At 39.8% G+C, this 13,801-nt stretch overlaps 1 protein-coding gene across 6 annotated transcripts in view; it reads right to left on the bottom strand.

Moving 5' to 3' along the window:
• Window positions 1-13,801, bottom strand: part of cyth1b (cytohesin 1b) — a 260,252-nt gene that overhangs the window by 21,737 nt on the left and 224,714 nt on the right. For 5 of the 6 annotated variants that reach the window (XM_085963766.1, XM_085963765.1, XM_085963769.1 and 2 more), the window contains one exon: window positions 5,048-5,126. In XM_085963766.1, the coding sequence (XP_085819892.1) occupies window positions 5,048-5,126 (79 nt within the window). The remainder of the gene's footprint in view (window positions 1-5,047; window positions 5,127-13,801) is intronic. The other variant, XM_085963764.1, reaches the window with a different exon arrangement.

The raw sequence follows: 13,801 nt of genomic DNA, 5'->3' as shown, positions 1-13,801 counted from the left end.
GCACGAGGCTTATTGGTCTACATCAATTCACCCAGCCAAGTTGATGAACATATACAAAATGTTGTTGTCAGCTTGCACTTTGATAGCAAAGAAACACTTTATGGGGGAATTATAACCCCCCCGCCTCTCCCCAAGGACGGGTGGGTTGGGGGCGGGTGAATCTCAAACCTGACCCAACCTACCCATTTCCAGTTTTAACTTCTGGTTCCTCTCCAATCTCAGACTCCACCCACCCCTCCCGATCTCAGACACCACCCACCCCCCCAGCCCCACCCCTCCCAATCTCAAACGCAGCCCCTACCTTTCCCGATCTCAGACTCTACCCCACCTCACCCCTCCCGATCTCAGACTCCCCCCCACTCTCCCAATCTCAGACCCCCCACCACCCTTCCCGATCTCCAATCCCTCCTGATTTCCAACTCTCCCCACCCCTGGATCTCCATCTCCTCCTACCCTCCCCCTGATCTCTGATTACCCCACCCTACAATCTCTTACGTACCTGGCATCTGCTCCACGGCTGCTTTCCCACCTGTCAATCTGGCTGGCTGTTGGGTGGGAAACCTTCTGAAAAAATGTAAAAGACGTCCTGCAGTTAAATTCTGCAGGACCTCCAGTCCAGAAATCACCCCCACTCTCTTCACAGCCCCGAGTAAATATCGGTGTTTATGACGTTGAGAAGATTCTCTTTCAACACGAACAGAAATAGTGAGGCAAACTGGGGCATGAACTCAAGGCCTACTTCTGTAAACTGCAAGATAAACCCTAACAGAAAACTTCACAAGAGGCAGATTCTCATTCATAGCAGAATTCAAGAAATAATGCACAAGATTCAGTCCTGGAAACTCCACTAAACCAATGATATGAAAGTGTTCGCGGGTCCTGATCCAATAGTGGATACGTTGGTGAAAGGGCACTTAATTTAGACTGGCAGTCAATAGGATATACTGAGCACAAATGCCTTTGTAGAGAAAAAAAGAAAACTGCCACAGAAAAGCGTTTCCTCTATTTTCAAAAGTATACTCCACATTTCAAAGTACCGTAATAACTGTTGAATTATGAGCATTTCTTCTCCTCCCCCATTCACAGAGCAGCTATCTGCTATAAAAACATGTAAAATTATTACACTCTCTAGGTGTAAACATACCAGAAGAGAACCTCTGTTTTTTTTTATTTGGCATAGCCACCAAAAGAACAGAATTTTCCTAGCCCCTAAAAAGGAGAAAGTTCAAGAAGGCCATTCTGCCCATAACTGTTCAAACAATATAACTTGGAGAATGGTGGCCAGTGATTTCAAAGTTATATATTTTGAAAAGAAACAAAGAATTTCACAGAAAGCTTTTGTACTTTTAAGTAATAAGAAAATCATAGAATCATAGAATAATATAGCACAGAAGGAGGCCATTCAGCCCATCATGCCTATGCCGGCTCTTTGAAAGAGCGATCCAATTAGTCCAGCTCCCCTGTTTTTTCCCTATAGCCCTGCAAATTTTTCCCCTTCAAGTATTTCTCCAATTTCCTTTTGAAAGTTACTATTAAATCTGCTTCCACCATCCTTTCAGGCAGCACATTCCAGATCATAACAACTCACTTAGTAAATGTTTTTCCCTCATGTCGCCTCTGGTTCTTTTGCCAACTACCTTGAATTGTGTCCTCTGGTTATCGGCCATTGGAAACAGTTTCTCCTTATTTACGCTATCAAAACCCTTAATGATTTTGAAAACCTCAATTAAATCTCCTCTTAACCTTCTCTGTTCTAAGGAGAACAATTACAACTTCTCCATATAACTGAAGTCCCTCATCCCTGGTACCATTCTAGTAAATATCCTCTGCACTCTCATCAAGGCCTTGACATCCTTCCTTTAGTGTCCAGAATTGGCCACAATACTCCAGCTGGGGCCTAACCTGTGTTTTATAAAGGTTTAGTATAACTTCCTTGCTATCATATTCTATGCCTCTATTTATAAAGCTAAGGATCCCGTATGCCTTTTTAACAGCCTTCTCAACTTGTCCTGCCACCTTCAATGATTCCTTTACGTATACCACCAGGTGTCTCTGTTCCGGCACCCCCTTTAAAATTGTACCATTTAGTTTATATTGCCACTCCCCATGCTTCCTACCAAAATAAATCATTTCCCACTTATCTGCGTTAAACTGCATCTGCCATGTGTCTGCCCATTTCACCAGTTTATGCTTTCCTGAACTCTGTTACTATGCTTCGCATTGTTACTACATTTCCAAGATTTGTGTTATCTGCAAACTTTAAAATTATACCCTGTATACCCAAGTCCAGGTCATTAATATATATCAAAACGAGCAGTGGTCCTAATACCCACCCCTGGGGGACACCACTGTATGTTTGCCTCTAGTTTGAAAAACAACCATTCACCACTACTCTCTGCTTTCTGTCACTTTGCCAATTTTGCATTCATGCTGCTACTGTCCCTTTAATCCCATTGGCTTCAATTTTGCTAACAAGTTTATTATGTGGTACTTTACCAAGCGCCTTTTGAAAATCGGTATACACATCAACCGCATTACTTTTATCAACCTTCTCTGTTATTTCATCAAAGAACTCAATCAAGTCAAACACAATTTGCTTTTATAAATCCGTGCTGGCTTTCATTTGTTAACCTATATTTTTCTTAATGCCAATGAATATTGTCCCGGATTATTATCTCAAAGTTTCCCCACCACCGACGTTAGGCTGACTGGCCTAAAGATGCCAGGTTTATCCCTCTCCCCTTTTTTGTACAGGGGTACAACATTTGCAATCATCCAGTCCTCTGGCCTCACTCCCATATCTAAGGAGGACTGAAAGATAGTGGCCAGATCCTCAGCAATTTCCACCCTTACTTCCCTCAGCAACCTAGGATGCATCCCATCCAGACTGGGTGACTTTTCTGCTTTGAGCGCTGCCAACCTTTTAAGTACCTCCGCTTTATCCTATCCAATTTCTATACTACCTCCTCCTTTACTGAGACATTTGCAGCATCCTCTTCTTTAGTGAAGACAGATGCAAAATACTAATTTTTTACTTCAATCATGCCTTGTGCCTCCACAAGATCATCTATTTTATTGGTCCCTAAGCGGCCCCACCCTTCATTTGACTACCCTTTTATGTTTATATAAAAGACTTTTGGGTTCCCTTTTATGTTAGCCACTAATCTATTCTCATATTCTCTCTTTGTCTCTCTCATTTCCTTTTTCGGTTCTCCAAATGATGCCAATACATGGTATTGTTTTGACCTGACCTGCAGAGTCTTCCCTGTTGGAAGTGGGCATGTGTAGACATTGTGTGAGGACATAGTTAGGCCGTGGTACCTCTGAAACTGAATAACCTGTCAACACCCAGCGGCTGATTTTAAGTTGCTCTGCTGGGCGGGAACAGGGTAGTAACGGTCTGAAAACCATGGGGCTGTACTTACCGCCCCATTCCAGTTCCATTCGCACCTGCTCTGTATAGGCAGCCCAGGTGCCCGCTCGTTTCATATGTTGGTTAGGGTCTTATGACATACATAGGACTCTGGATGTAATTTCTAGGTACTAAAAGGCGGGACCTATGCAGGCTGCTCAAAAAAGGGTAAGTTTTGGGGGGTTTTTAAGCATGCTCCTCCTCGCCCCACAAAAATCTTTGGGCCACTGCGAGTCCATCCAACCTCCTCCCCTCTATCACCCAAGGAAAACAATTATGGCTTGGATCCATGGTGGATGATGTAAGAAAACTACTAGGCACTTGGTCTGAGTATTAAACAAGGCTTTAATCAACTGTTTTTCAACATGGAGATCTAGTTGTGTCCTTCACTAGTTCCTGTTAAAGAATGTCCTGAGCAAGCTGGGCCCATGCCCGAGTATTTATACTCTCCCTGAACAGTGCCACCAGCTGCCCAGTATCATTTCATAAGTCATTTCCACATGAATGACAAGATTCATGTCAGTGGAGCCATCGGAATTCCTGCCTCGCGATCAACAAGCTGCGTGTGAGCACCCATACAGCACTTGCTGCTCACCGGGATTAAGGAAATGAGGTCCTGGCCTCTAAATGGCTGGGACCTCACTGCAGGGACTTCAGATGGTCGGTGCAAGCACTCCACCTGCCGTCCGCCTGAAGTCTGCTCATAGTTAATATCTACCCCTCACTGTCGAGGCTCACATTCATTAATGACTGCTTTGCTGAGCTGCCAAGGCTGACCAGCACAAATGGAACTGTACCCCAACTGGGAGCAAATGCCTTCAGGAGAGGAGAAGAAGTGGTGCATGATTTATCCAAGCAATGCAAGTGACCTAGACTGTGCTCATAAAGGCTTATCTGGACCAAGTTATAGTTGAAGTATTTGAGGTCATCAACATTGTAAACTTCCCTGAACTAGATCTGATTTTAGAAAAATACCTTCTGAATCTTATCCTTAATGCAATTTTGTAAATCAAAATCTAAAAGTGTTTTCTTTCAACCAGAATTGTCAGATGGCAACAGGGACAGTACAAAAAATGCCAATAGGGCTAGTGATAACAAACACACTTGCATTTATATAGTGCTTTTCACGGCCTCAGGACATCCCAAAGTGCTTTACAACCAACATGGTGTGTTTGTCAGACAGGGACAGATTTGGACTTGGGTCTGTTGTGCAGCCCTTTCCCACAGTCAAACAGCCTGACAACACCTGCAGTCTAGGCTCACACATAAACAACACTTCAGTGAGGTATCAGAACGTTGCCAACACTCCACCATTGAGCAGTGCTTTCTGGAGAGGAGAATACTGAGAAAATTCTAAAAATGTCTTTCAACTGTTATGAACATTTGCACAGTAGTTGTTTAATATTTGAATTTGGCCTCAGTGTCGTTTGGTTGGTGCAATGCTTTGCATCTTCATCACTGGATTGCCCTTCCATAGTTAACATTTGCGCTGGTACAAATCAGAAAAACAGAAAAAAATTGATTTCACTGTACAAAGAAAATGAACTGGAGTATTCATCTCTTTTTTTAAAAAAAAGCACAATTTAAGTAAAAGGATAAGTACAATTCGAAAGACTTAGAACGGCCCTAACTTACCGTGGTGTATTCAAAGTAGTACAAGCAGTTGTCAGTCAGAATAAACCAACGTCGCTTCCATGTTTTCACTCTTCCACCTGTAGTTTGACAAATGTGTATTTGGCAGAAATAAAATAAATAGAAAATGCAAAAGGTTCACAAGTAGCTCATCAAGCTTGAGGCACAGCATAGCCTTTTGATTGTGTCTCTCTCCACATCGTGTAGTCATGTCATTTGTCCATTCCCAAAATTCTGCATGCAAGCAATTGTGCCAATACCTCCAATTCAAAGGAGCTCATCTTTGCCTTGGAGCTAAGAATTTAAGTTCATTATTAGCTGATCAAATAAGAATCATGAAGACCTGGAGCTGAGAGAATGACACAAAACAAGGCAATGCTTGGAGGTGGTAGCATAGAATGAGGTAGTATGTTTTGTACCCAAATATGACAACACTACATGCCACTGATAGGATGCACATCATACTGAATGTCAAAGGCTCTTCTATAACACTGCTACTAGAAAGAGGTGAATCTAATCTACAGAAGGAGAAGACAAAACATGGAATTATGAACTGCTTAGAATGAATTAAAGGATAGAAATATGATTAATGAAAATAGATAAAAATGATGATTGCAGAGCAAATCAAAATGAGATCATCTGGTTTCCACCTTTTAAATATTGGGAAAATACAATATTATCTATTTTAATATCTTGTATTGCACATGATTAAATTAGTTGAAAGGCTGTTTTGGACCAACTAAACCAGGAAATAAATATTTTACAGCCAACACTCCCTATCATCCATATTATCTGCACGTTTTCTATACATTAACATCACTATTGAGGAATAGCTATTGTACAATAAGATTTGACTCTTTAAAAAACAGGTCATTTTTTTTTAAATAGGGAAAGGAAGAAGTGACCCACTCATTTCACACCTTTGAGATTGCATGTCTGAGGCTTAGTGGGGATCAACACTCACTCATTAACAATATATAATTTATTTCATTAGCTCTCAGCTGAGTCCTGAGTTGAATGCATGGTGTGAGAGAATATGAGGAGATCCATGACAGTAATCTGTTGTACCTACTGGAGCAGGATGGAATGGAAGGGGTTGTCTGGAAACAGTATGTAGGAGATAAATATAGGAATACTGAGGCAGAGTAATAATTTTGAAAATGAACGATTTTTTAAAATATCTACTGAAATCGCAGATGTTCCACACAATTGGTCTTTATGTGAATATGATCCAAATAAACCAGCCTCAAATGGTTACTGAGATGTTTCAATTTGGTTTCCTGTAGCAAGGCACATGATTGAAAGTCTTTGGATCGGTCTTATCCCAAAATAAACCAATTTCTTGCACATTATAGAACAACATAGTACATAATCTTCACTCTATTCAGATTGTTTCATGTGATAGTCTGAAAGAAAGCCATTAAGGTAAAGAGAAATTTATATGAAACAAATTCAAATGGAACCTTTGATTAATAGGAGCAATTTCAAAAAGATTCATCAAGTATTTATTGGAACATAATGTTATTTGAATTCAGGAGAATTAATTATAAAACTATATGTATTATATCAAGGACTAGACCAAAATCAACACTGCATTACAATAACAGTACTGTACTACAAGCTGGGTCATGGGGTTAAACATGATTTTTTAATAACTTTTGAATGGAACAAATTGTCTCTTGGAATAATTGAAGGGGAACGAGTGTCAGAGTTTCAGCCAGTCTCCCCAACAAAACTGTATTTGTGCAGTTCTACAAAGAGTATTGGTCTACTCCTAATATAAAAGTATGTAAAGCAGTTAGAAGTTTAAAAATAATTCAGTCATCAGAGCTTGCCTCTTGGAATTGTTCAGAAAGGAAATTCCTAGTTTTAAGGACAGAAGGTGTCTCATCTACACGATACTTGGTGACCAGCGCTACCATCTGGAAAATGAGCTGAGTAACAGGAAGGAACGTAACAATCTCGTATTTTGTTTCTCTTCCACTAAAAGGCTGATTCATCATTTGAGCATCAGAGCCGAAAGGAGCAGCAAATTCCAGGAGCACCAGTGTTTCCTATAGTGGATGGATAGCCTTTTTTGGAAAGATCTTCAAAGTTTTTTTCTTCCACTTAGTAATATTGGAGTGGTTAAAGTTAATGGACTTTGGTTCCCTTTCTTATAAAGAAAAATTAGCAAGTAACTTTTCTTGCATACTTCCCAAATCCAGCACCACAGTGCTAATATTTTTTATTCTGCTAAACCTACTGCCCAGTTTAAAAATATATATATATATATATATACACGTTATTGTTTTAAAGTACACAGAAAAAATGGGTGGCCTGTGGAACTGATATCGCATTAGTGTACAAATGTACTGTTCACAGATTGGCACAATGTGGGTTTGCTCTGATTTTCTACATAATGAATTCTCAGTTGCAACCGGGTCATGTGTATGAAGCAGTGGGTGGAGATGAAACACTTCATCTTAGAGAGGGAAGGAAGGGCGAGACAACTCACACCACTCTCGTACACCTTTCAATTACTAAAGGATGCCATTAGTTGAGACCTGAAAATAATTCATGCTGCAAGGGAGTGTAAAGTGAGGGCAATAATATGGGGGCAAAATTGGGTGCCTTTGCGCCTCCTATTAGCACCCCCGGGGCGCAAATGGCTTTGCGACCGGGCGCGGCGCTGACATCGACTCCTGCCATATTCGGCAGGAGTTTTGCGGTGGTGCTACAGCATTGCACCCTAAACTCCTTCGCCCGGAGATCGTGACGTCATTGTCATGCGCATCGCCCCGGTAGCGCCTTGGACCCGAAATTGACTTCCGCCACCTGCAGGAGGCGTGCATCGGGCAGCCGGCCGCTTCAGGGGTGATGATTAAAGGCGAGGTGGCTGAGGTAAGTAAAAAAAACTTAGCTTTCTTGATCCAGTTTTTTTCGCGGGTTCCTGCCCACGATCGATCAGCCCGGCACTCTGCTTGAGTGCTGGGCTGATCACGCGGGATCGCGGCTGCCTTGGTGGTCCAGATAGGAACTTTTTATATTGCAGAGCCTGCAGCGATGACCCTTCCCTTTAAGGGAGGGGAGGAGTCTTTGAACGCAGCAGCGCTGCACGGCCCAGTGTGCAGCGTTGCTGAAGTCTCCGCCCCGCCTGCTGCCGACTGCACACCAAGATGGAGGTGGCGCACTTGATTTAGCTCCACTTCCTTCCTGGAGTGCAAAACCAATTTTTTTATTTTTTATTTTTTTTTTTTTAAGAAGTTTAGAAACATTAGCGCCTGACGCTAATTTTCTCAACTTTTAAAATTTAGCGCCCCAAACAGGGCTATAATGAATTTCTCCCCCATGTCTCTTACAAAATGGGGTGGGTACCATTTTTCAACATAGAATTCTGGGGATTTGCTTATATTAGTGGATGTTGCAATGTTTCAGACTGTGGTTGTGTTTTCATACACAAAATTTCAACATTTTTTTTCTTTTGGGGGTTGTGTTAACTCTAAGGACAAGGACAACTTATGTTTTTCTCAAATCTCCCCTCGCAAACATTCCTCTCGAACACATGCCTCATTGCCTCTGCAACTGAAAGAATGGAATGGATGGCCGCTCCCAGACAACCACCAATTGTGCTTCCAGCCAGTCTCTAGGAGGGCTGATGGAGACAGCCCTTCTCTCGGATGGCACTAGGCAGAGTACAGAGCTAAGACTGGGGGCTTGAACCTGTGTGTCTCCACTCCACAGCAGTGCATATTAGTGCTCCAATTTGCATCCCTACTGTGCTGTGCTAATAAGGACACATTTTAAAATTCCACATAAATTGAAAGAAAGATTTTCTTTTAAAAGAAATCCAGTTATTGAATGTTTTGTGTGTAGCTGAAATAGAGCATTGCCGAAAACATCATGATTACTGCTAATACAGTAAATCAAAAAATTCTAATGTTAAAAGTTAGATTTTTTTTGTTTTGAGGTGTCATTGTCTAATTTAACTCTGCAGTTAGAAAATACTGAGCAGTGAGGAATATATAATGTTGCCAGAAAAAAAACTGAAACAGTTTACTGAAAGTCTATTGGAAGAAAATAGCTTTTCTTAACCTTGATATTTCTGGTATTTCACAATGTTCCTGACATACTATTTGATGCTGTATATAAAAGAAAACTCAAATACTTTAGAGAACTGATGCCATCCACCCACTATAGTAAATAATGTTGCCAGCTGATGCCTCGAACCACAATGTTCTAAAGATTTTCAGCTATTTTGCAGAAGAGAAAATATGGAATCTGTGCATTTAGTTATCAAGGTAGCCACATTAGGTACTTGTAAATGTTATAGATCTGTAACAGCATTATCTTGAAAACTGGCATGCAAAGAGACTTTCATAACACTGTTTAGGACTTAATTTTTTTTTTAAGTACTGAGCAACGCAGACACAGAGAGCGACAGATCCATTTTAAGCCTGAAATTCTCTACAAGGTGGATTATTGGTCTCAACTAAACTGCCTTGGGAGGCACCCAACAGACGGGAGGCACCCAACAGACAGGAGGCATACCTTCAAGGGCGTGAGGCAAGAGAGAAAATCAAAAGGCAGAGTTGATCCATTCCTTTACTACCCAGTAACAGATCATTGCTAGAGCCGAAGACCAAATCGCTTACCACCCCCTGGGTCTGAGATGGGTCTGTGGTGTGAGGGGCCTTAAACTGTGAAACGATTTTTATAAATGGACGGAGAAAAATATTTCAAACGTAACAGTGGCTTATAATTTGGAGGAAAAAAAGGAATGGCTTATGATGTCCACAAATTGCACTGAATGGTATTCACATACCTTTAACAAAATTACATGTTTCACATTTGTGGTTGTAAGATACATGGTGAAATGAATGGCATTTTAAGTTCTTTATTTACAACAACCTTACCAGATCAGCTCCAAAATATTTTCATGACTACACAATTAAATTTAACTTCTGTTGTAAAATACTTCAAAAGGAAAGGAATTATAAATAGAGGCATAGAGTACAAAAGCAAGGAAGTTATGATGAACCTGTATAAAACACTGGTTCGGCCTCAACTGGAGTATTGTGTCCAATTCTGGGCACCACACTTTAGGAAGGATGTGAAGACCTTAGAGAGGGTGCAGAAAAGATTTACAAGAATGGTTCCAGGGATGAGGGACTTCAGTTATGTGGATAGATTAGAGAAGCTGGGATTGTTCTCCTTGGAGCAGAGAAGGTTGAGAGGAGATTTGATAGAGGTGTTCAAAATCATGATGGGTCGAGACAGAGTAGATAGTGAGAAACCGTTCCCATTGGTGGAAGGGTCGAGAACCAGGGGATACAGATATAAGGAGAATGGTGAAAGAGCCAAAGGCGACATGAGGAAAAACTTTTTTACGCAGCGACTGGTTAGGATCTGGAATGCACTGCCTGAAAGGGTGGTGGAGGCAGACTCAATCACAGCTTTCAAAAGGGAATTGAATAAGTACCCAAAGGAAAAAAATTTGCAGGGCAAAGGGCAGGAGAGTGGGACTAGCTGAAGTGCTCTTGCAGAGAGCCGGCACGGGCTCGACAGGCCCAATAGCCTCCTTTTGTGCTGTAACCATTCTATGATTCTATGAATTTTGTTATTTTTTGTTGAAAGTAGCACTAGGGATGCCATCTGGCCCCACGTAACCATGTTACATCTGGAAAATTTGCATTTGCATTTATTAGCATAGCTTTCTAGAAATCAACAGCATCTGAATGGCTTTCAGGCCAGTTTGCAGTCATGCCCATTGCACAATGGCCCACTCAAGAATGGTACACCCATCAATGATGTCATTGGAGTGGCCGAGTAAAGACTTGACTCAAGAATTTTCATGCTAGGAATGAAATTGATATTTTTACTATCAAAGAAACTTACTGTGAATCTAATACATTGAAAATTTTTATCTTTGAAAATAATAAATGCCAAATCAGAAGAAAAGGAAAGTAAAACTACCGGTAGTTAGAGTTTGCTTCGTATTTTAAACAGTATAAATTTCTTTTGTATAAAAGTTGAAAGTCATTCAATTCATATCGTGCAGTAGTTCCACACTACGTGTACATTTTATTTTACTAAAATCTGTAGGCATAGATCCACCAGTAACATTTGTGGAAAAAATCAAAAGGAGCATGAGATGAACGCAAGCTATTTTCTAATGGAAGATCTTCCTTTGCACACTAAAAATGTGCAATTAAGTTCAAAATAACATCAAAAATCAGATTAATCTGTAATTGAGTGTTTTCAAATTCTAGTGCAGTTTAAAACATCTTGCACTATTCACAGAATCATGCAGCAAAGGAGGAGGTAATTCGGCCCATCGTCCCTGTGCCGGCTCTTTGAAAGAGCTATGCAATTCGTCCAATTTCTTGTTTTTTCCGCACAATTTCCTCACAATTGTTTTTGTTCGTGGGATGTGGGTGATGCTGGCAAGGCTGCATTAATTGCACCTATCTATTTACCCCGATAAGGTGGTGGTGGGCCTTCTCTTTGAACTGCTGGAATCCTTTTGGTGATGGTGCTCGGTATGGAATTCCAGGATATTAACTCAGTGACAATGAAGGAATGACAACATATGTTTGTCAGGATGGTGTATGACTTGGAGGGGAGCTTATTAACTTCCTGAAATAATTTGACAATTAAAAATATAGGATATTGATCAATAATGAAGATATAAAACAGTCTGAGTTCTGGCAACTAAATCTTGATTTATATATTTTTTTAAATCACCCACAGATAACTAATGAACACAAACTGAAACCCTGTGAAAAAATATTTCCTGAAAAGTTAGATTCTTGGCTCACTGGAAACATATAGAACCTGTCCTAATTTCTATGTATGTTTCATAGTCCTTTCAAAAGTGAATGGAACATACATAATTTGACTCATATTACTGTACTATATTAAAACTCTCTGTTTAATTTCAAGAGTCAAGCTTTCATTTTATCACACTTGTAAAAAGTCCTATTAACCTTCACTACCACAGGCACGGGATATTTCCACTTATGAAACACTTATTTAATCTGCAGAACATTTAGGATATGAAAATCAGTAGGGCAGTGCAAAAGCGACTGTCGCTGTCAAACAAAGGCCACAGATTGATCACCAAAAAAAGCCACACTGCAGTACAGTGGAAAACTGTTAAATGCATAACGCCTGTGCAAACATTATTTTGTGCTTTTTTGGTACACCATTGGTATAAATATGTTTGGTGCAAAATTATGTTTGGTATGCTGCTCAAAGGGGGATAGGATTATATATTTGTCCTTTAACAAATTAATAGAAACAATATATCCACATGTTTAATTTGAGATAAAAAGCACATATATAACATACCAGCATTTTTGGGATTCCACTTTGAGTACTGTTAGCATATTAATTTCTGCTTTATTAAAAAGTATATGTTTAGTAATTTATGTATTTAAGAGTGATCCACTGTACTGCTACCTTAAGCTCACACGCAGCAAAGAGCTAACAAACACCCGCTAATGAAAGCAGCACGCCTCTACCACCAGCTGAAAGACAAAGACCAGCAGCACCCTGGGCACAATTAGCTACATGTCAGTATGGTACATACCTCCTGTGTGTATAAGGAAAGACAGCCAGTCATGTAACAACCAAACAGGGGGGGAAAAGAAAATTAAAAAGAAAACAAAATTAATTTTAGAAATTAACCCTTTGAGTACTAGAATTGCAGAAGTGACTTGATAAACTGACTTTGCTTTGAAATGTGAGCATTAAAAACAATTTCGCTTTTCTCTACATTGGACTTTGACTGGAAAAAAAAAACAACATCCTGAATCCATACCTTACCTTTTTAATATCTTTGTGAATTTTCAAAATCATGTAAGTGTTTTCTGTTATCATTTTTTAATTCTGTGAGAGTGACTGACAATTCCAACATTGCTAATTCACATGTGAAAATAAAAAGTAAGTTTCGCATGTATGAAACCCAGTCCAATGTTACAGATTTCATTTAAAGAGCTCATAAAGATGTTCAAAAAAACCATACGGATAGAAATGAACAGATTATCTCACTATATATGGCAAGTTCCAGACCATTGTGCATTGGGTACTTCAGAATTCAGACTGCTCCCCCTTGTGGAAGGACTGTTGTAACTCATCCCTCATGAGTGGGCTATCCTTTATTTTTAATGAGATTGTAATGCTATTTTCTGGTTAATCCAGCAAGCAACTTAACGGCTGATCCTTCTGGGACTCCTGATGGCCATAATTGCTCAATCATTCAAAAAGGAAGAGGCTTATGAATAAATGTGCAAAGCTTTCACTGACAAAGACAAACCCTATTCAAATGGGAAACATCTCTATATTGCTTTTGAATGGAGGTTGAACCTGGGCCATCAGCATGTGCATGTAGAGAACTCAAATGTAGTACCAATAGCTTGTTCATTTCTAATCAATTTTTTAAAATAATGAATACTTTAGCTGTATAGCTTTGTAAGAGAGCTGGCGTATGCATAAAAGAAAACCAGATAAACTTTATTTTTTTATATTTCCATTACTTTCTTTGTGAATGTCTTTTTTTTAACAATCTCAAATATAGTTAATTCTATATTAAATATCGTCAGATTACTGAGTCACAACTGTATTCTGAGGCACTTCTGCATCCTTTTAATATTCTATTTTGTCTAATACAAATTCTCTTGCCAGCTGTGTGCAAAGATGCCACACTGGGTCTCTCAAAGGGTTAAAATAAAGAAACAGAATTCTAAACATAGGTAGGTAAAACAAAATTATTCA

This window comes from Somniosus microcephalus, chromosome 21 (assembly GCF_052327205.1).
Source record: "Somniosus microcephalus isolate GS21.2 chromosome 21, FLI_Smic_1.0, whole genome shotgun sequence".
Lineage (NCBI taxonomy): Eukaryota > Metazoa > Chordata > Chondrichthyes > Squaliformes > Somniosidae > Somniosus > Somniosus microcephalus.
Note: the sequence above shows the minus strand (reverse complement) of the source record. Positions and strands in the feature narration are given on the sequence as shown.